General features: G+C 32.8%; 1 protein-coding gene across 1 annotated transcript in view; it reads right to left on the reverse strand.

Annotated features, from left to right (window-relative positions):
• Positions 1 to 24,725, reverse strand: part of LOC125055030 (inactive rhomboid protein 2) — a 104,880-nt gene that overhangs the window by 24,544 nt on the left and 55,611 nt on the right. The window contains exon 2 of the mRNA XM_047657230.1: positions 2,794 to 3,168. Within this exon, the coding sequence (XP_047513186.1) occupies positions 2,794 to 3,168 (375 nt within the window). The remainder of the gene's footprint in view (positions 1 to 2,793; positions 3,169 to 24,725) is intronic.

The following is a 24,725-nucleotide window of genomic DNA, read 5'->3' on the forward strand; positions in this document are numbered from 1 at the left end:
ATTTCGTCTGTGTTACGTAAAATATTATTAGGTTCATGGTCTATAAATTCATACATATAAGACAGGTCAAAACATCTCTAGTAGTCCTTATGAAATAATATGAAGTTACAAATTGCGTGCGAACAAAAGCTTAAACACACATAAATTCTGTTAATACACATTTTATTACCTTGCACGTTTCAACAATATATTCCTCGTACTACTTGCCTTCTTTTAGATAAAGACTATCATATAGTCGAGTTAAATGTGACAAGGTACTGAACGAAATTACTGGATTTCTGTTTTAGAGAAATCCTTTGATTTATTTTTAAAAAAGTACAGTAATTTTATAAGTATTTTTTTTATCATCGTTTAACGAAAGGCGTCAGTTATTAATCGCTTTATGACTAGACTAATTACAATTAAATTTCTTTCATCGAGTCGGTTTTGTAACATGTTTAAAATTAGAATGCCTATTTTTTTTTAAAGCATAGATTTAGGGCACAGCCAGCATTATTTTCCAATAAATATCTAGCGATTTTAAAAACAAATTAAATGTTCTCACATATCCTATAAAAATATGCATAACTCATTCTCATTTTGCAATCCTTTGCAAAATTTCGATGAACACTTGAATTTTCTAGCACCTCGACCAACGTTTCAGGACAGAAATTCTCGAACATTCCGATAACGTCATTCAAATGGAAAGAAAGTAGATGTTTTAGAATTTTCGCTCTCGTCGCAGTTTGAATTTAGAACCCGATTTGAAATGTTTGTGGCCAGTTACGCGTCCATGATGGAATACCGAATTCAAAAAGTTTTTCGCGCTTTCCTCTTCCGATTTTATTCCAAAATAAACCATGCAGACACTATTTAAATATAGCTTTTACTTTTATCCAATCGACACTAGATAGAACATTTTTAATATTATCCGAATACAAACTGAATAGTTTATAGATTTGTTTTTCAAACACATAGTGTGTATTTGAAAAAAGAACACAATTTGAGAAAATTTTTAAATAATATTCTTTATCAATTAATTGTATTGTATTCTGTGAGACATAGGATAGTGTGGTATTTTATACAGTCAAATACAGAATGTCGTTACCATAGTAGTTGAAACTTGAACAATGAACGAGAGTTTCTTTGATAGTTTAGTGATGTCAGTATCTAAGATGGTATAGGGTAGGTAACGTAAGGTATTATATACCCTCATTCAAAGTCTAGAACTAGTTAACTCTGGTTAACACTGGCTATTAACACTCACATACACGTAGCCAAAGATATTTGATTGAATGCTTTTAATTATTATGTATTATCGCATAATAATTTAGATCAATTTGAGACTTTTAAGTTTTGACATATACATTTATTTTAAATAAAAAAATATTCACAGAAGATATTAGTATTAAAATCTATGGAACCGTATACGAGAACGACAATAGAATTTAAATCTTGTTCGAGCTATCAAACATTTTTTACTATATACACAAAGTTTGACTACATTGTTAGATATTAACATGGCTTAGTTTTTATGAATAATTAAAATAACTTATTTATTTATTTATTTATAAAAGCTTGCCAACCCTCGGCACACTGATAAAAGAAAATTAAAATACAATTTTTAATGTGTCAAGCACTTACAGGCAAACATAGCATATAAGAAATAATAAAAAGAAATTAAGCAAAACAATAATATAATTTAAATAAACATTCGACGAAAATCGCTGTTAAAGTGTGAGGGGAGCAACTATGGATATCCAGATCCCGCTCGTTTAACTTAGTTGCCGTTAGGTCTTAATGAACAACTCTAGGTATCACTAATTGTGGATAGAACTTAGTTTTAATTACAAACTTCGACGTCGATGATGATGTGCAAGAAATTAAGTTTAACACAATTCGTTGGAGTTTCAAAAACTGGAAACTGAGATTTGAATTTATGTTTTCATTTATAAAAAATTTAACAGTGCCAAGAAACTTTATAAATTAAGTTTCGAATATTAAAGTAGAAAAATACTTGGAAAAGAAATACTATTGGAGTAAAATTAAACATAATAAAAGTTGTCGTGAGTGACTTTATTACATAGTAAGTTATGATTTGTTTCGACTTAATCAGAGAGTTTTATTTACAGGCTTTCTATTTTTTACGTATTACTTTAGTATAGACAAAGAAAATCCTCGCCGCTCGGCCCCTACAGCTTAGTGGATAAAGCGAAGTGTAAGGTTCAGTATCCAACAATATTAAAATTTAATTAATGGGCGGAGAAGGTTCATTTACCTGCTTGTATGTCACAGAGGTATACGCTACATTGTAAGGGATTCAAAATTGTGCCAAATTTTTATTAAAAAAAAATTATCCACTATATATAAACCGCTAAATATACATTGGAAATGTACTTAAAAAGATATACTACTTATAAAATATGTGATGTTCGAAACTTGCAAAAATATACTAGTTATACAACGACAAAGTTAACGTAAACTTCAAAGTTGGCTGTGTTAGGAATTAACAAAGATATTTATAAGCTTATTCCGGGAGAGTCGGGATAAGTTATGTTTGAAACTTAGCTTCAAATAAACATGTACAGCTTACGAGTAACGAGTCGTTAATACAGCTTTTATTAATGACTCGTTTTACGTTGAATTTCCTCGCTAGAATTAGAGATTTCTTTCTTTTAATTCCTTGAGAATATAAATACCGACTGTTTATATGTCCTTAATTTTTACTATGACACTTGACACCTGTCTTTCACAGACAATTGTCAATAATTGACAGATGGACACTGTCGTAAGAAAAGTAAAGATAAATCTTACCTAATATCATCATCATCGGGATGATAATCCGGTGGTAGGTCAATTCGAAGATCGCCCAAGGTCCGTGCCGCATGCCGCCTCCGCCTCTCATGCCACAGTCTTCTTTGTTCCCTTTCATTATCCTTTTGTACTCCGAAAAACGTCTGCGTTTCTCTTTTTAGGTAATCTCTGACGGCGACTGTATGAGCCCGCCGTAATCTTACGCCGTCTTCTTGCGTCGGTTGGGGATTTTGTTCGGATGGCAGTTGGGGTACGGGGGGCACTGAAACTATTCGAGGGGGTGATGCGGGGGCAGGGAGAGGCGGCGCTGACGCTGCCGGTCCAGGGGAGTTTTGGCACGCCAACTGAGGGGCGAGTAGGCTTGCACTCGACCGCCTGTAACAAGATAATTGTGTGTGAGAATTTATCATTTTATTGTAAGTAGCAAAGTAATTTTACATTTAGATCATTCAATTGTATCATTCAAGATCATAATTATACAGCTGTATTGTAGTTTAATTTATATAAAGATGTTTAGGCTTGACACTTAAACTTATTGTTTACAGATAAAGCTTATCCGAGTATCTTAGCTTGTTCTCAGACCGATCCGTTTCTAAATATTAACTTAACTTTCAATGACTTTAAGCAATTATGAATAAAAAACTGTCTTTGACTTTGACATTTGTTAACTTTAACGTTACAAATGAACTGCGAATATGAAATATGGTTTGAATATACAAATAAAACTAATAGAGGATGTCACCAAACAACTAACGAACAAATTAAGCCGACGTTCATAGGCGTGAATATTGACAAATTAAATTTGTGTATTGATTAAAAATATTTACTTAATTCTATTCATATTTGCAATAATATGTAGGGTGAAAAACGAATGTGACGAGTTTGGTCCCAAAATATAGCTGAACGAGTTAGGCGATTCCGGTTTCATTAAGACTTATGGTGTCCAAGGCACCACCTCCTTGGACCACCGCTGGTGATGGACTGACTCTAAGAACTCCTGTGTGACTGACATGTATTTCATTGATTCTTTTTATAGCCAAGTATCTGAAGGCTTCACATATGGCGTCGATTTTGAGTCTGTACCAATGTTTTCTTAAGTATATATAGAACGAATGATTAAAGTCGTTTTGTAAAACGGTCTACGAACTAAACTGAATAGCGGGGGAGCCAAATTTATATCGTATTCAGAAACTTATCTCATCTATCTATGATTTCGGAGAATTTTTTACTAGTCTGTGTAGCCAGATAAAATGTAATCGAGTATAAATTAATTACTTCATATTTCGCTAAATCTGTCTTCTATTGTTTTTGTTATGATATCGGAGATTTCTTACTACTCTATATATCCAGATAAAATTTAAGTTTAAATTAATTGAAGAATCTAGCAAAGAAAACTTTGTATAATATTGTATGAAATATATTGTAATAATATTGTACATTGATGGCCCTAGATTGGCATAGTCTTACTTAATCACCGATTTTCATCACTAAACATGAAATAAACGTTAACGCTAAAACATCTACGTTGTAGCCAAGTTTTAGTTTGAGTGCCTCTGAATACAAATAGACCCACCTCAACCCACCTCTCATTCGCACAGGCAACTGTTATCCATAAACCTTGATATTTAATTAAATGTTCCTCACGCCTTCTAGGTATTGGTGAAAATCACAATACATTCTTTTGGAGTTTATCACGAACAGAAAGACTAAAACTCAGTATAACCATATCCTTTCTAAGACAATGGACAAAGGTCCAAGTAAGAATTAGTATATGTTTTAATCTGAGTCATGGTCAGTTGAACATAGTCAGTTATCATTACTTTAATTTATTCAAATTATTCGTCCGTATGAAACAATTCGTTTGTACACTAACAAAGGCGAGTTTAATTAATAACAATGTTATTTCAACAACCCGCCTGCTAACCGCACGTTTCATCTCGTTCTGCCCTGCGATTCTGTAACTCACTTTTCGAACTCACACAGCGGTTTTCGCATCGGCGGTCGCTCTCAAATCAGTCGTGAAGCAGTCATTTTATGATTTGGCACTCTGATAAACAATAAACTACAAGCTCCCACCTTCTCAGAATGCCAAATTATAAAATGACTGCTTCACGGCTGATTTGAGAGCGACCACTGAGACGAAAACCGCTGTGTGAGTTCGAAAAGTGAGTTACAGAATCGCAGGGCTGCTTACAAAATTACTCTTCATTATAAATATATAAGATCAGAATTTTATTGGTGAGACTGAATTTCTAAATTATTGAAATTGGACTTCATAATCAGTATTGTTAATGTAATTAAGTAATGAATAGATATCAGTGCCATAAATAGAGCCATTACGCTAACTTGTACACGGCACAAGCAAATGTGTAAGCCGAGAGAGTTAATATGTATTCAAACATCACAGATTATACCAAATATATTACCAGAGATACTCTGACACCAATTCTATGGAGTCTATGGTTTCTGAAAGTCCCTGTCTATGTAACATAGGTTGGGTCCATAGATAAGGATGTAGATACATTTATGAATATGCCAATAAGATTTTACCCACTCATGTATCCGACCTTATTTATTGTTGTAGTTCTATGGGCTACAACGAGCTTAGAGTACGCGGAGAATTCGCGCTTCTGATGTACTTCATGGCAAGGACAGCCTTGCGATTCTGAGTGAGTTACAGATTCGCAAGGCAGTACTACAGCGCCTGAGCTTCAATGTGCCTGATAGGTACGTCAGAAGGCGACATCACCCGCCGCGGCTGTCCCACCACAGCTAGGACTACCCTTCTGAAAAGGCCTCATATGATTCGGTATATAAATTAAGAAACTAATTACATAAATTTAAACAAATAAATACAAAAGGTCCGGTACCTTTTTCATTGTCCGTTGAGTGAACTGACAAAGGTTCTATTATTTGTTAGTGCCTGTGAGTTAGTTATTTTTTGTATGTTTTATTATGTAATATGTATGTCTTTTGTTTCATTTGTTATTCACGTGCACTCTTGTCAATTTAGGGTCACCTGTTAGGACAGGAGTGTTTTATAAATAAAGAAAAATAAAGTGCGTGCGTACAATGTACACATGTCAGAAGTGAAATTTCTTTGGCAAACTAATTTTTAACTCTTGTTCATATTTATACTTGAATCTAAAACTTTAGATTTCCGAGACTTAGAGGGAGGGGAATAGGAAGGTATGTTAGGAATTTAATTGATAATAAAAACACGTGGCATTTTAATTTACAATTCGTCATTTGAGATTTCAATAAATTATTTTGCATAAAATATAAAATACATATTTCATAAATTCCCTTCCCTCACTCTCTCTCAATCGGTCTCAATCGCTCTCTCTCCCTTTTCTTCGACAAAAACGCTACACATCTTCGTGACATTCCACAATTTTACCCACATGGGCCTAAAGAAGATACACTTCAATAAATAAAGTTTAGTTCAATTCAATTAGAAAAGAATTCAAGACAAAAAATGTGAGTACGTTATTGTTCAAATCAATGAATAAAATCGCATACTCCATTGTTCTACAATAATAGATGTCGACAAGAGCACTACTCTATAACCGTATAATTCCTAGTACCTTGTTCATTACTGTGCCGTCATCGTCAACTATCCAGATTGATTCGGTATTTCCGTCTGCAATTCAGCACTAAATCAATGATTGGAAGTTTAACGCTAGAGCAAATAGTACCTACAGCGGAATTAATACTCTTATTTCTCTTCTAGTTTTTTACAACTATAACTATTCATATTTTTTTGTCCTTTCACTGTTATTGCTAAGTTATTTGATGTACTGCCTTCACGAGAACGAATGTATGACGTTAATACATTTCTTTATGGGTCACATTTATGCATCAATTTTATTGATTTTGAGTATCACAATAATCGGTAATTAGTCTTCTGTGTCCCTCACGATTTCTCCTCTAACGACACGACGTTATTGTGCACATAAAAATATCCATTGCTGCATGACAGAGGCTCGAACGGGTTATTCAGGGTTAGGAATCATTCACTTAACCACTAGGTAGACTGCTCTTTGCATACGATATAAGTCAAGGAATTCTGTTGAAAGAATCTTTAAATTGGATTGGATTTGCCTATTGAAAAATGTAAATTATCTAAGGAATGTATTTGCCGGATACGGGACTTGTTACATATAGTTAATTAGTTACCTTATATAAAAAACAGGTCACATAAGTTATTAGGCAACGGGCGGCCTTATCGCTAACAAGCGATTTCTTCCAGGCAACCCTAGTATGGAAAAATACAAGGAGAAACACCTACAGAAGGTAAAGTACAAGAAGTGCATAAATAAAGAACAAAAAATACACTGTAACACTATAGCTAAAATAAAGTAAAATCTAATAAAAAATAATAATATTATAAACAAAAATAACTTTAACTGTGTCACTTTTTGACATTCAACACCTTTTGTATTCAGTCACCTTGACCACGCACGTTGTAAAGCACGCGAAACGTCGGAAAAATTATGTAAAATAACTTAAAAACTTATACATAACTTCAATCCGGTAAAAAAGTGTTTTCTTTAAGTCTGTTTGTCTAATTAAGAGGCGGAAGATAAATGCTCAAAAAGAAGCTTTTTAAATTAATTTAAAAACTGAGCTCGTCTGATATCAAGAGGTAAGGAGTTTCAGGTAGGAAGAATACTTTGCACAGTAAAGAAGAGGAATAAAATTCAGTTTTATAAGAAGGGGTTTCAAGAATAAAATTGTCAAGGAAACGCAAATCGATACTACCGCCAGATAGGACGGACATAAAATTTGGTTCAAGTAACTAGGAGTTTTAGGATTAAAACGAACATTATAGAGAAATGGTAGCCAATTGAGCTTTCTTCGGAACTCCGAAATATGGGCAAATTTACGAAGACATATTTTTTAATAATAAAAGCAATTGATTTATTTATTGTATTAAATTAGTGTTATTATATTGATTATAGTATGATATTGTTCAAACGAAATACGAATTGACCAACGGCTTCCAAAAATTCTTCGATATATTATGACTTTTATTAATAAATGCACAAAAATTACATTTTTGGTAACAAATCCATTCTATACTACCACAATGTATGTTCATTGGGTATTTTAAGTTTAGTTACTTAATATATTATTCACAATATTAATCAGCGTTTCTACACATAATGTAAGCATGGCTAGACGTTCAAAATTACGGAATATTTGATTAAATCTTCAGTAGAGAATTTCTCATAAAAGCATTATAAATTAGTTATTTTGCGAAATCACGCCTCGTATAACCTTAGGTATTTAAATATTAATATTTTGACTCCGCCTTTAATAGATGAATTCATGTTAAATCAAAGAGCGTGTTAGACTAGTATAATCTAATCTGCAATTTACGAAATAAAATCGCGGCTACAACCTCTAGGTTTTGGTCTTAGTTTTCTTTATCTAGTATTGTCTTTTATTGACATAACTTTTACACATTTGATAATAAAACAATTTTTTACCGGAATTAAGTTATGTATTTACAATTATTTTTCATAATTTTAAATTTAACCGACCTTTCGCGTGCTTTACAGCGTGCGTGGTCACGGTGACTGAAGACAGGTGTTGAATGTCAAAAAGTGTCACAGCTGTAGAAAAAGTTGCATTATCTGTATTTGTTTCCCCGGAGTTGGTATCGACTCCAATATCGGGGAAACAAAACTTAAAAAATTATGAATAATAATTGTAAATACACAACTTAAATCCGATAAAAAATTGTTTTATTTCTTTATCTATTTTGTGATCATTGATTTATTTTAATAGACAAGTCTTTTGGGTAATTTTGTCACAGTAGGTTTTTAAGGTTAAGGCATGCCGGTTTCCTCACAATATTCTAGTATTATATAATTCCGTTCCTTCACCGTGCGAGTTTCTTCGTTCTTCGAAATGCGTACTAGAAAGAAAAATCCATTGGTGCACAAACGTGAATCGAACGCAAGAACTCAGCATAGAGAGGTATGCTACTATGTCAACACTGCTCACCACAACGAAATAAGCACTTTTCCTTACTTTTTTTTGTAGTGTAGTTGAAGTGGTGACAGTAGTCCAACAATAACATTCGACCAAAGGCCGTGCCAAAAATTGTATGTGTGATTGTGCTAACTATATTTGCCATCAGCATCAAGAATATAGGTGGCAAAAGAAGGTTTAGGCATTCGTTGTTCATTACTTGCATATTTTTTGTATATAACTGAATTTTTGGCGGAGGTGAAGAATGGGTATTCCATACTAAAAATCGGCTCGAGATTGGTGTGCTGCGATATTGCATACACGATTGCGAGGAATTTGCATAGATCTGCTTAGTGCAGTGACCCGCTTCGTAAGTTCTCATGTAATTTTCACATATCTAAAAGTATTAAACGAAATGTATACGTAGAATAAATGTCAATAACGGACGGCCATTTAAATGCTATGGACTTCGGAGCTTAATAAAACAGGCCTTAATGAGACAATAAAAAGTATCTGATATCTTTTTATAAAAGAAAAAGACTACTTATATAAATACCTGGACAAGGCAGTAGAATCCATAAAGTTTCTACTTATTGAGAACAATTTCTTGTAACAATAGATGAATTATCTACTTAACTTGATACAGCTCTACCGCATTAAGCTAATAGAACGCAGGTGTTTCAAGATAATCAAGTAATAATAACCATACTAAGTATGACATATAAATCAAGTTATATTACCTCGCATATTCATAATATACAATGAAGGTTTCCTTCCGTATGTTCTCAAATTACCAAACGATCACCCATTTATTTAATTCATTAGAATGGTTTTAGTTTGATTTACATGTTACAATCAAAGTCAAAATAACTTTATTCATATAGGCAAACAAGTACACTTATAAACGTCAGAAAAGAAGTAAAATTAATTCTAAATTTACATTTACTACCAGTTCGCAAGTCAAGGGCGTAGAACGGGCCTGAAGAACTAGCAAGAAACTCTCCGTCACTCTTTTTAATCGTTAAGTTTTGAGTCATACAAATTGTTTGAATCAATCCCAAGGATTAGGATCATTTAAATATTCGTCAACTTCAAATTCCTTATAACATTAAAATCAAAATATTGGGTTGGGTTGTCCATACATTGTAACCTTCTTTCCATAACTACTCTCTATACTGCCAGTAAAAGCCGAATGCCATACTTTATCGGAAGTAAACTCCAGTAAATTTGATAATTTTATAAGAGACACTCTGTACACTGTCTGCTTCTTACACCCTAAAATCAGTCGTTTCTTAAAATATCGCAGCAGAACTGGACCATTATTTGGAAAATAATTCTTGAAATACCTTTATCGACGCTTTTTAGTATGTTTGTTATAGTTGGTTGATGTTTAGCACAATTTAACTTACATAAACAAAATTTCCTTAATTTCATTTAATTTGTTCGTGTGCGACTGTCTATGGGAGCGTTCAAGTATTACGTAACGCAATCCCCGCCCCGCATCGTAACGTTTTACAAAAGGAAACCCCCCCTTTCAAAATTCGTTACGTAATACTTGAACGCTCCCTATCTGGAAAATACAGTATCTTCTCTAACAAGGATTGAAGGACCAAGTTACAAATTATAAAGAGCAAACAAATGCAAAATCTTTTTATCTAGACAGCCACGATCCCTTTTCTTTAACCTGATTAAGAATAGCTTCGGAGATCGAGTCGGTTTACTCAAGGAATAATAGATTATATGAAATACAAATGGTATTGTGAATTCCTTCGACAGGTTGGTTTACAGTAATATTATTTTTTTAACTGTGTTCCCAATTATTCTTACTAAAATCCTATTGAGTAGTTTTAGCTATTTATATATTTAGAGTATTGAAATAATGACTACATTACATTATATAAGTACCGCGTTTCATTATCTTATTTTATAGGAACATCTTTAGCATAATTTCCACTGGACTGGATAAAACATTTGATTTCTTCTAATACTCGGCATATAAAATATTGGGAATGCCGAAAAGAATATTACATTTAAATAAAACTCAAGTGTTACGGAAGTTGGACCGCTTAAAGCGCTTTTAGAATTATTGAAGTATTTCAGTTTTGACAGGAAATAAAACATATATTCATTTCAAGAAAAGTATTAAAAATAACACTTTAAGAATGTGAGATATATGGGATAAGTCTTGCTATAATTCTATAGCGACGACCTTTGAAACTCAGAGATGTACGGCTCCAAACTTTTAATAAATTACGTCATAACATCACGACAGAATTCATGTGATAGTTTTAGTTAAAGTTAAAGTTTAGTCAATCTTCTCCCTTTTATAATAATTGGTGCCTTTACCAAGGTTTTGTTCTAGAATTTTCTAAGTTTGTAATTTCGCCTCACTAAAATTCGTATTTCTAAAAGTATGTTCTTTTTCGCAGACACTACTAAGGCTTTGAAGGAGAAGGGAACCCGTAAACATACTTTTAGCATAAAATTAATTAATATGAGTTATTTTGTCCTTTTCAATTACGTATTAGAAATTTTGTCTTACATTTTTATGGTATAATTAATTAATATATAATAATTCAATCAGTAAAAGTAGAGACCATGACATGGAGAGACCATGCATACGAAGTTTTGTGAGAAATAAATCAAGATTATTATTAGTATTAAATTGAAAATGTATAAAAATTAAATGCAAATTTTATTATTTTATTGTAGAGTCGACGTTTCGTATGAAAAACTAGGGGAAAAATCTTAAAATACTCCTTAAGAATATACAAATACCAACATCAATGTGGTAACCTTTCAATGCTCTAAAGTTAAAAAAACCAATTATCTCGGATCTCAACCCGTAAGTTCAAATAAAATATAAATAATAAATACATGTCATAAAGCATTGTAGCGTCACTTTTAAGTGGCTTTACTTTATTAAATGAGTAATACGAAAAAATACTAAACTAAAAATAGATATAACAACATCGAATACGATAACCATAATTGAGACTGGGCGTAGTCAGAAATGTACAAACAATATTTGAAGCTACATCGTCAACATTGTAGCATGTGAAACAATGTTGATATTCCGTCCCCACTGTCGAGGAAGCTATATTGAATTATCAACAGATCAATTGATGGCACGTCTAATATTACGTATAAACATTACGTCTTTCCCTTTTGTTGAAGTGTTAGTACATAATTTGCTCCGTTTGAGAAAACGGAATGACGTTTTTCAGGTCGATATATCTGACAAATAAATTAGATTCATCCAGGCAGAGTCTAAGTATTTTTTTAATTATGCTGTAGATTTTTAACTGTGAATTATTTCTTGGTTCATGGAAGTTACAACAATAATACCTTCATGCTAAATGTAAGGTCAGGTACATTCAGTGTTAATTAATAGAATGAATTCCAGCAAACGACATCACTTCATAGCTTCATACCATCATATATAAGGATTTCCTTTGGACATTAACTGTAATTATGCGAATAAAAGGCATGTTCTAATTATCGGATTTTTTGTAAAAGTCTTTTGTTGAACACGGCTGCTATATACACTGGGAACGTTAGTAAATGGATATATATATGTTTATAACGAATTAACTCAAAAATATCTGAACCGATATCAAAAATTAATTGACCATTGGAATTAGAAATTATTCTTGAGTAACAAAGACTACAATTATATTTAAAAATTAAATATCCAGCCATCCAAATACGGTTAGGGCCGCTAATAAATAAAATCTGTTTTATTTCAGGTATTTAAAGTTCAAAGAGACTGAATAAACAAATTACAAAAATTATTATAGCACTTAAAATACTGATGGAATTTTACAAAAGCAAAAACAAGAGTTTATTTATAGTTTCCGTACAAAATTGAATAATAAAGAATTTCAAATTCCATTACAATGGTAATTTTCATTCAACACAAAGCAACTAGGCGCACGGTCGTTCAAAGAAAAACTTCTCGGGCGTGAATAGCAAGAGGTAAGCTTGTTATTATTCTAACCGCAATGTCAATATCGACCAATAGAATGACTGAACCAGCTCACAAGGAGCTGATTCCTGGAACTTTGTCTGTGAAAAGTTAATCGAGATATCTAAGTCTTACGTATGAGGATTTCCAAACACAAACGATAGGAAATTGCATCAGACTAAGCTAAATAAAAGAGGTATGAAGACGCTATGAGGCTATTTTATGGAATTTGTTAGACTATACATTCATTGAAACTAACGGTTAGGTTTCATGTTGTTACTATTAGATTTTTTTTTTTAACTATCATGGATTGTGTACATTATAATTATCGTTTTTGTAGAATTTCCATAATTCATTTTACAATTGTATATCAACAGATCTATTGATGGGTCTCGCTGCATGTTCTACCGCATTTACCATGGAGAGCGTTCAGAGGAGTTGTGCGATTTAATACCTGCAGCTGAGTTTCATTATCGGACGTCACACAGAAAACAATCCGTTTCACCTCGACTTCCACTGAGCATTTTTTAAGGCAGTTTTTGCCTCACACCACCGCTATGTGGAATCAGCTGCCCACTGAAGTCGATATACAGAGTACCACTGCTGTGCCGATCGTAGTTTAATACTAATAAAATACTGCTTTCAATTCAATATTGTATTTTTGCACAACTTAATTCCAATTTCACCATCAGCATTAAAACATACATCGACTTTCGTCATCGTTGGACGTCACTATAAAAGGAAGTTTTATAAGAGCCGATTCAGCCAACTATTAGATTTGGAAATTGGTGTCGGTTTACAGAGTACCACTACTGAATCGATCGTGGTTTCAAAGCCTACTTGACTTAAATGATACACGTTGATACTACGGTTATGTCAAGTGATTGATTGTCAAGTGAAATCACATTACTTGCACAATTTTGCGACGAGATAGAGTATAACTTGTAGTATAACCGAGGTCAGTTCTAGAACAACTTTAAATATTAAACAGAAAACTTTTGCGCTTTTCAAAGCACATATTACAGTAGTTTAAAAAGTTTTTACAATACCGCAGGCAATAGTTTGCCTAGTTGAAACAATATGCTATTCGATGTCAACAAAATACACTTCCAACGATTAAAACACATTTAAAAAATTTTGATTAAATTCAACATAAATAATTATAAAATTGTGATAAAGTAACTATTTACCCACAGAACTATTTGCTTTCAAACCACTGACCTCAACGTGGTCTACCACAAGTGTGGTCACACTCTGGAGTATATAATAATATAGTAATAAAAATATATTAAATCTATATACATATAGGTATATAAATAGAAATTAAACGTTGAATCTTCATAAGGTACTCTTATTAATATTAATTAATCGACCTCTAGCTCTGTAAGTTTCAATATCTATACCGACAGCGATCCCGATATATACGTACAATATAAAATTATGTATTGAGTATTTGTTTCGCGCGATCCCAAAGTTGCCACAGCATAGCTACGGATATTGAGAGAACTACATCGAACTTAGGCAACAAAAGTATGTACCTTACATCTTAATTATTTGTAAAAAATTGAGTTATATAATCTAATTTATAAACTGTCAACTGTTTTTCCAAAATAAAACCTACTAAAACACCTGTCAACACTGACAATGTTGTAACACTGACAAAATAGAAAAGTCTGTGTAATGTATTCCATCTCATTCTTTTACACGTTCAATCCTACAGATATATATGTTTGTCTCTTTCTACATAACGCCTCAACTTTTCGTGTTACACTTGATTTTACTCCTCATACAATTTCCGTACCGGGCCTTATAACTCAAATCGTTTCTTAAGGAGTAAACTCCAATAAACTCCAAAAAATTAAAGAAAACTGAAATTTAAGATTAAAAAAACTATTCAAAGAAAACACTGTAACTGCTTAAACAAAATCAACTTAAACTATAATTCCAAAAAGTAACGAAATTCTAGGGAAATTCGAGATGGGAATAATTTATTTTTAAAGTGTCCAAATTATTACATTCATTTATCTTGAAATTCCATTTAACTTTTAAATTAATGTTTCTACCATCTTCCAGGATAGTTTCTGCGTCGGTATGAAAATAGCGTCGTTCAGAATTCATGTCACGCATCCAATAACTTAGGTTCGACGTACAAGCGAAGGGTACACACTTTTATTAAAACTACGCGAAATGATTAGCAGTCGTTGCCTCTTCCTGTATAACTTAGAGAAGTTTTCAAATAAAGGACAGATTTCTCTTACTAGAAAAAATTAAATGAATATAATATCAAATTAATGTAGACTTTTTACAGATTTTTTTTGTGGACCCAATTGTTTTATTCTTTGTGCAAATAACACTTGTGCGGTAAAGAGGAATATAGCAAACGGACCCAAAAACCTACTACAAGAAAATCGATGAATCAGATGAAACTTCGAAGATTAAGACTTATAAAGCTGAATATACACAGTAAAATATATCTACATACAATCATTTTACGCGTTAAAAAGTAACTGCTTTCTTAAGCTACGCACTTTTCATTCCTGGAATACCGTTTGGTTAAGAAGGTATAGTTAATTAATATTGAACAGCTTCCTGCCTTACTAACAATCGATTTCTATATATCTGGAATTTTCACAGACTGAAATTGTCATTTAACGTTTTTAATAACTTAATAACTTATTTATTTCAGATAATAAACATATGTAATTTTTTAGTTAGAGTTAGTAACAATCGGTCTTAGTTGCTATGTTAGTATTGGTGAGTAAAGAAAATAAAAAAACTTAAAGCTTCTATAGTGGATCATGGACAGCATACCAACATTTTAACAACAAGATTTTAACAAATTCAGCATACCATTGGTGCTATGCCTTATTCGGAATGATGGCACTAAAACCGTCAGTTCGGGTCTCACAAACATACTTGACGCACTGCAGAAGCAAGCCCAATAGCAACCTAAACGTGTTGTTATACTGAATACGTATCGTATTTACTTCTTACTTCTGGGTAAAACGCAGAGCAAAACTGGTATTGATAATAAATTTGTACTGAAAATATTAGTTATTTGATCAAATAAGCTCAATTTATCGCAACTTGTTCAAATTTTGTTTGGAGTGTGGCGTGAGAACTCGCCGTATAATAGAAGGCGTGCTTATCGATAATATAATCTCTTCCGAGACGGAAAACGAGGTAGCTATCGTTTGCGTTAACTAACAGAAAACCTTAAGTTTTATACAATTGAAACTTATCTAAGTATTTCTCAAGAGTGAAGTTTTAATTGCACGTTTCGACTTCTTTTTTAAACGTAGTTAAACCAATATATAAATAAATATTTATGCTTAAATTAAAGACTTAGTTTCTTTAAGAAAAACCTTATTTTAAAAAAAAGTGAAATCAACATATTTCTAATAGAATTTAGGCGAAAGAGAATCTGTTTTACTAATAAAAAAATCTATCTATACTTGTTATGTATATGTTTACGAATACGTGCTTTCATATTCTGACACCAACTGGTATTTTAAAGCTCTATCGAGAGATTAAAAAGACAAAAAGAGTGTTTGTTAGATTTTTAATAAAATATTTGACGCATGTAATTCTTATCTTATCATAAACTTATTTCACATTTCGATCAAAACTATGTATTAGAAGGAATGAAATAAACAGCCGATATTTGAAGGTATATTCCAACTAAAATCTAAACCACAATTTAACGTCTCTTTTATCTCATATCTATTGCAAAACCTTATTTTAAGTCCAAAACTGCAGTCTAATATTACCTTAGCTTTTCCTGGCGTTATACCTCTATATGACAGTATCTCTGTAGCGTTCATAAATAATTCAGTAGATGAAGCAACGAACGAGGGAAGGCGTCGAGACACACGTAGTATTCTAGATAAATTCTCGCGTATACGGCTAAATTATACTTGTGCGTGTAACTTACACTAGGTATTAGGAGATATTGTGTAGACGTATTTCAGTGTCAAGTAACGAGACAGATAGACTTGTTTTTATATGGTATTGACTTCGTGTCCTACGTGTTCGACGTACCATATAACGGGTTTTGCAGCCGTTCATCTATTTTAGTCATTTATATACAAAAAACCCAAGATGCACATTGCACAGTCTCGAATAAAAGTAACGCTCGAAAGTCTCCCGAAACACTATTTCTGTCCCTTTCTATAACAGTATGTCTATAACAGTATATGTTACAAGCATATATTATTGCAAAATCAACCTTACGCGAATTGCTTAAAGTTGTTATTACAACGCAATGTATACGTACATAAAGCAATCAAAATTTTACGACCGACCGTGGTCGGTAGGACAAGGTATTGAGTGGAGTCGAACATGACTTTTTTATTTACAACTATTTAACATAATTTTAAATTTATCCGACTTTTCGGGTACTTTACAGAGTGCGTGGTCACGGTGACTGAAGACAAAAGGTGTTGGATGTTAAATAGTTGTAAATTTATAATAATACATAACTTTAATCCGGTTAAAAAGTTTTTTCTTTAAATTAAAAAAAAATGTTAAATTGGCTACCTCCTGACCTACACTTTATATAGCGTAAATATATTTGTCGAAAACTACACACAAAAAAGTTCAAACGTACATAAATTTATTTATAAAAAAAACACAAATAAATCACATCGACTCCACTTATTAGACGCGAGACTATTTCAAATTAGCGCACAATTTAGAATGTTGCGCTCATTTTTTGAGGACGTTTTTTAGACGTTGATTGTGCATCTTGGGTTTTTTGTATATCAATGATTTTAGTCCTTGTAGGTGTTACTGAAAATCATAGAGGATGTTTTTCATCATTACACAACATTTTAACCCTTGAACACCATCGGTTCTGCGTTTAGGAATCAGTCACGACAAAGAATAAAGCAAAATTATTCAGGATTTAAAACGATTATTTTTATTCATCGATTTTTCATGCTAAAAAACAATCGATTAATTTACCGAGAATGTCACATCTCTTATAACCAATAGAAAAGCAGAAAATGGCGGATTGTGTACAAATTTCAATACATTACAACTTTAAATTTTTTTTAATACTTCGACGCATTTCCGGCAGCAAAAATCACTTGAAGGTGTTCCAATTAAGGTGCCCCGAGACTTCTGCATAATCAGTATCATCAGATTCAGGCGACTGATTTTAAGATCGTTACCTTTAAAAACATACAAAATTATACAATTTACGTTAACATACTTGAGTTTGATCAAACGCCAGCTACTAATATTCCAATGATAAATTCACCGGAAATGTAGAAGAAACTTCAAATAAATGTATTAAATTTGACTAGTACGTAAAATGTGAAGATTACTGAGCTGACGCCAAATGTTATAACCGAAATCGAAAGAATTTAAACTGCACAATGTTCATGAAAAAATTTCACGACCGAAGGCGAATGCATAAGTCGAAGTTCGCTTCGCAAAGTAGGCATTCAGGGAATAAATCTTGGACAAATAATGCGAAGTTTCCACGTACATTTGCCATCAAGTACATTCGACACTATTCTGTGCAAAGTTGGACAGTTGAAACTTTCCAGCCGTAATATTGCGCCCAGAACGGCAACAAAACAGAGTTCACTTTAATATTGCGGCAAATAAGCATCAAGACTTGGAAAAGTCACAAAAGTTGCTTATCCAGAATATTGTCTTAACGTATTGATAATACTAATGTTGACAGAATATTTTTACCCCGTCGATTGCTTTATGAGTTTTCGAAGCATCTACACGTCTACGTATGAACATCGCTCATTTCAGCCAATAGTATAAGGTCAACCTAATACTTATAACACAAACTTTTTGATATCAAGTATTTGTATACGTCGACACGACATCACAATAATATGTCACTTTCTGACTACGTAAAAGCAAAGATTCTCTATGCATTTGGAATAGAGCACTTATAATATTCAACAAAAAAATCGGTTGTCTGTAAAGTCGGTTTACTGACGATAGTTGAACGTGACAACGTCATAAAAAAATATTGATGGGATGGTTGCATTTTTCAAAAAAAAAATTAAATTTTATTTGTTTGATAGGTATTTTGTATGGATATAGAGAAGAAAGTAAATGGAAATCACAATTGAATTGATCAAGTTACATTTATTTGTACGCATAAATACAATTACGTCAATTTTAAATGGAACGCCTCAGAGCGAGGTAACGCCGCAGAGCGAGGTAACGCCTCAGAGCGAGGTAACGCCGCATGAGTCATGTTTTTTCGTGCGTGCAGCCGGCTCCATCAAATTATAAGACGTTGTCACGTCAAAACAAAAATGTTTTGTTATTCGATTCATTTAAGTTTCCGATTAATATCGTCAATACTAAGGGATCGAACCGGAAACCGAAACAGATGTATTTTCTGCTGTACGGTTCCTGAGTCAGTGGGGGACGTTTTAAATATTATAATCTAAAAATATTATGTACAATATTTATTAGACACCCGCGTTTAACAAAGAATAAAAAATAATTTAATTCTAATTGAATACTATGTAATGAAAATGCTTATAAATTGAAAATGGTATGAATTGAAATGCTTGAGAGTGCCTGCGTCTGCCTATACTCACAGGGTGTAACTGTGTGTTTAGGTAATCACCACGCTTATAAAACATGAGTGAGCAAAATCCAGCATTGCCCCGTACATCTGCACTGCAAGAACTGATCATTAATCGGCCACGTAGATTATATCGCAGTCTTTCCATCGCATATAACAGAACAAAGTTAATAATACTGAGTTTTATAAATATAGAAGCAAATAAAAAACAGACCCTTTAAAAAGCACTTTAAATCGAAAGTACTAAAAAGAAGCAAATAAATACAGGAAGGTTTAATTCGGACCCAAATAATTAAAACAAAGATGTGAAACACAAGTTCATTAATTCTAAAACGCAATATTAAGTTCATGTTACCTCATTTGTAACCTTAAATTATTTCCGTATTATACGTAATAGTCCAAGCGCCCCAACCAAAAACCGTTCTCTAGAACGTTGTGTTACGAACCTATCGTATCGATCAAGTTACATTTATTTGTACGCATAAATACAATTACGTCAATTTTAAATGGAACGCCTCAGAGCGAGGTAACGCCGCAGAGCGAGGTAACGCCTCAGAGCGAGGTAACGCCGCATGAGTCATGTTTTTTCGTGCGTGCAGCCGGCTCCATCAAATTATAAGACGTTGTCACGTCAAAACAAAAATGTTTTGTTATTCGATTCATTTAAGTTTCCGATTAATATCGTCAATACTAAGGGATCGAACCGGAAACCGAAACAGATGTATTTTCTGCTGTACGGTTCCTGAGTCAGTGGGGGACGTTTTAAATATTATAATCTAAAAATATTATGTACAATATTTATTAGACACCCGCGTTTAACAAAGAATAAAAAATAATTTAATTCTAATTGAATACTATGTAATGAAAATGCTTATAAATTGAAAATGGTATGAATTGAAATGCTTGAGAGTGCCTGCGTCTGCCTATACTCACAGGGTGTAACTGTGTGTTTAGGTAATCACCACGCTTATAAAACATGAGTGAGCAAAATCCAGCATTGCCCCGTACATCTGCACTGCAAGAACTGATCATTAATCGGCCACGTAGATTATATCGCAGTCTTTCCATCGCATATAACAGAACAAAGTTAATAATACTGAGTTTTATAAATATAGAAGCAAATAAAAAACAGACCCTTTAAAAAGCACTTTAAATCGAAAGTACTAAAAAGAAGCAAATAAATACAGGAAGGTTTAATTCGGACCCAAATAATTAAAACAAAGATGTGAAACACAAGTTCATTAATTCTAAAACGCAATATTAAGTTCATGTTACCTCATTTGTAACCTTAAATTATTTCCGTATTATACGTAATAGTCCAAGCGCCCCAACCAAAAACCGTTCTCTAGAACGTTGTGTTACGAACCTATCGTAACACAACGTTCTAGAGAACGGTTTTTTTTTTTTTAATACATACAGGGGTGTCCCCTGAATGTAAATCCAAGTGGACGTCATGACTTAAGGTTCGCTTCAGCCGCCATCTTGATAAACGCGTTTTGTCGAATATCTTGCGAACCGCGCATCGTACGACAACAATTGTAGAGATCATTTTTATAGATAATAATATTTGCTAATAAAGCGCAACTTTTATATAATAACGAATTTCTGAGTCCGTTTTTTTGAAGTAACATTCTTAAAGTATAATATAAAATACAATAATACAATCATAAAATTTATTATTTTGAGGCACAGCAAGCTTATCATCTACTTGCCTATTAGAATAACATATAATCATGAAACAGATTCATAGATCTGTGACCCTGACCTAAAAAAGTTTGTAGCGCATCTGGTTTTTTTTTAATACTTTAAAGTAATTTATTGTAAGCAGGAAAGATAGCAGTTTTTAACCGATTTTACCATAGTTTTTTTTATAAAATATGTTACGTAGGGTATAAAAGTTATAGATTGTTTAGATATCAATGTAAGGGACAATAGAAAGCACAGAAATATGTTTGCCCCATTGAAAAGTCATAACCCTACCCTTTTTTGTGAAAATAATGAATTATTTACATGTTATAATTCTGAATTTAAGAGTTTTCTGAACAAATAATTCAGAAAACTCTTAAATTCAGATGGGAAACACGGAATATTTGTTCTCATAAAATATATTTTGGTATTTGCACGGATAACCAAATATGTTGTATATGGAACTGAGAATGAGTGTCGGCTTCAATATGCAAATGTTCCGGCACTTATACAGTTTGTATATCGAGGCAGTCGAGCTATGAGTGCTAAGCTCGATCGATACATGCGCCGAGTATGAATAATTTCTTAATATTTTAGGTACTTAGAGGCGGTTTAAAAACGCTATTTACTATTTTAGTTAAGGTAAATAAGCTAGAATTTTCACGCCTTTTAGAAAATCTCAGAAATTCTAAGAAAGTCTTAATATTTTTTTGGAAAAATATTGATTTTTATGTCATTATTTTATTATCATTGCACTCTTTTGTTTTTATATTAAACACGATTTGATAAATGCTCTATTAATATCTTTCAACAAAGAGTACGAAAACGTCCAATACAATTGGTAGATAATAATAATTATGAATTAATATTGACAATGCTTAGAAAAGAGTTAAGTCATCTTATTTGTTTTGTAATATGTATCTCATTAGCACTGTTATATATCTAAAAAAAATATCAATACGATCTCGTTGTTTTGCACAGGTCAGTCCAAAATGCATTTTATCCGTTTGTAAATAAAGGGATTATGAGCTTTATTGGGTCAGAGGACGTCCATTAGCCGAAGTGGCCGAGATACAACGACGGGCTGTCGGGTTGCTAATGACAGTTCCGTCATGAGGTACCTAAATGACTGTTTTTGATGTGTTTACAAGAACAGTTACCATAATTGCTTCTCAGTTTTGATATGTTATGTACTTTATTGTCTAACTTTGTATAGGTCATAATACATGCTAAGGAAATTAACATGAAAGTTATGATTTAGAATACATAAAAAATAAAAAATAATCGATAAGTAAAACTAATTTCATTTACAATGTTCCCATTATGCACATGATATAATTTATCTAATTCCCTTTGACGGTATAAGTAATATACGCAGACCGATCACGGAACCAAAACCAATACATTGTACGGTAACTACATACTAAGCCTATGATGCCCGTGCCGACGTCAAAAATGTACGTGAATTCACTATAATGTTAATTATTTCCATTGTTATATGCAATCACGAAATACCTATAACCTAGAAGCAATTAAATGTCAAACGCTTTGCCTATTCATAATTTGATAAAATATATTCTTGCTTTTCAATAATAGCAACATTATTATTTTAAATACGAGACTTGTTTTAAGTCTTTGTACTCTATTATTATGTCCGAAAGACTTGTATCCGCGTTCGTCTAATGAAGTAATAAAGAAAGGTTAAAGGAATGAGACAAAATCATATAAATCATAAACATATTTACTAATGGATTTTTCATGTTGAATGTTTTTTTTTCAAAGTGTTGTAACATTACATATACGTATCTAGTATTGAACAATAAGGACTAAAGTAGTCGACTATAGGTTAAGCATTGCAAATTTACTTGCTTTGTGAATAAATTAATTAACAATGGAACGTACACTTGATTACTGTAAAATACCGCTGTTTGGCTTTTTACCAAGCGCGGCTTAAGCTCTATATTACAAAAAATCATTAACATATTATTTGAAGTCACTAAAATATAATAGGATCCAGCGTCAGAGGATCGTGTCTTCCAGCCAGCAGCTTCCCAGAAAATGTCTACGCTTTATAATACATTAAACAATAAAACAATTATAATAATTAATATAATTATTATAATTGTTTAATTTTAATTGAAAATTTTAAATCAGTCACGAAGTTCAAGATGGGGCGCTAACAAAAATAACCTTGGTCATCATTTGTTTAACAATTGTTTAACAAGCATAGACTATTTTTAGATTTGGATTTATTAGAGAAACTACGTATTTAAAAGAATAAATTTTCGTCTCAAATTCACTTCTATAATCTGTCATTTGTTTTAAACTAATTACTAAGTGCTTTTAATACTAAACTAACGCCAAGCCATACATTATAAACCGGATCTTTCCCAGTAAATTAATAGCAATTAGCTGAGTGGCTTATCTACAGTGGCGTCTCTGGAGAATCTACAAATGTAAGCCTTGGGATAGTGACCGACAGATGGCGCATGCTAATAATTATATTTGCTAATAATCCTAATGGTTAGAATATGTTCTGAATATATATATTAAAACGTGTAAGGTCCCTCTTGTCTAAAGTACCCTAACCTGAATTGGAGAAGAACTATGCCAATGCCCAATGGATGAAGTTGGCGTACACACTTCGACATGGCTAAACACCATCCCAACCTATTGGTGCGTAAAAGCATCAACTATTACCCCTTCCCGACAAAAAAGGCTCGAAGGAGGCCCCGATACACACAAACGGATCCGGATGATCCAATCACCATAGCTAACAATAAATTAAAAGCCGCCCGCGCGGCCAATAATAATATAGCCAAAATTAGATTAGGGTAATTCGAGGACCTTTACTGCGTACTTCGCTCACTCTAGTGAGCTTCCGTCCTGGCCTTCAGGCGATTGACCACACTGCGACGGCCCAAGCCTAGGTTCGAGTCTCACAGGAGACGCCCTTGCGCTAGTCACGGGAAAATCGCCCATTAGGCAGGCACATAAAGGCACTTAAAGCCAACAGCAAGATTTCATTAAAAAAAATTAAGAAGAACTTTTTAAGAAGTAATTTTAGTTAGTAGGTAGAAGTAGCTTTAACTGATTAAAAATCTTAATGCACTCAGACTGAAACTATGTGCTATGAATGTCAGACCCTGGCGCTGTTACAACATTTACAGACTAATCAAAGGGGTTGCAAGACCCTACCCACTAAAAGCACCTCAACACTTAACACGTCCTTAAAATCCCGGAGTTAACTTGCTAGGTCAACTAGAATTAACTATCAACATTAAAGCAACGTCACTAACAATATCTACGTAATAAATCTATCCAAACAGTACTATTAATCTTCATCCATTGTATTGTATAAACTAAATTTCCTCATTGTGAGTGAAGCGATATTCATGCTTACAAAACCCACACAACCTTATCTTCCTCGTCTAATTTACTTTCCACATTCCTTTTATATTTTACGTGCAATTTTTTCGTGAAACATATTCACTGCTATTGTGGAGATAAAAATCCATTGAAATTTTAGAACGACTAACCTCTCACAACCGTACTTAGGACCGTATTTTGCATCCATCAACTTAATTCTACTAGCAAAAGCTTTTTTTTTAATATAACGATTAAAATGAATGCTTAAGACGAAATTGTTCCTTGAAATACGCAAAATTATGCGGAACTGATTACGTAGAACGGGGTAATTCTACTATGTAATATCCGATCCGAGTCCGA

This window comes from Pieris napi, chromosome 13 (genome assembly GCF_905475465.1).
Source record: "Pieris napi chromosome 13, ilPieNapi1.2, whole genome shotgun sequence".
NCBI lineage: Eukaryota > Metazoa > Arthropoda > Insecta > Lepidoptera > Pieridae > Pieris > Pieris napi.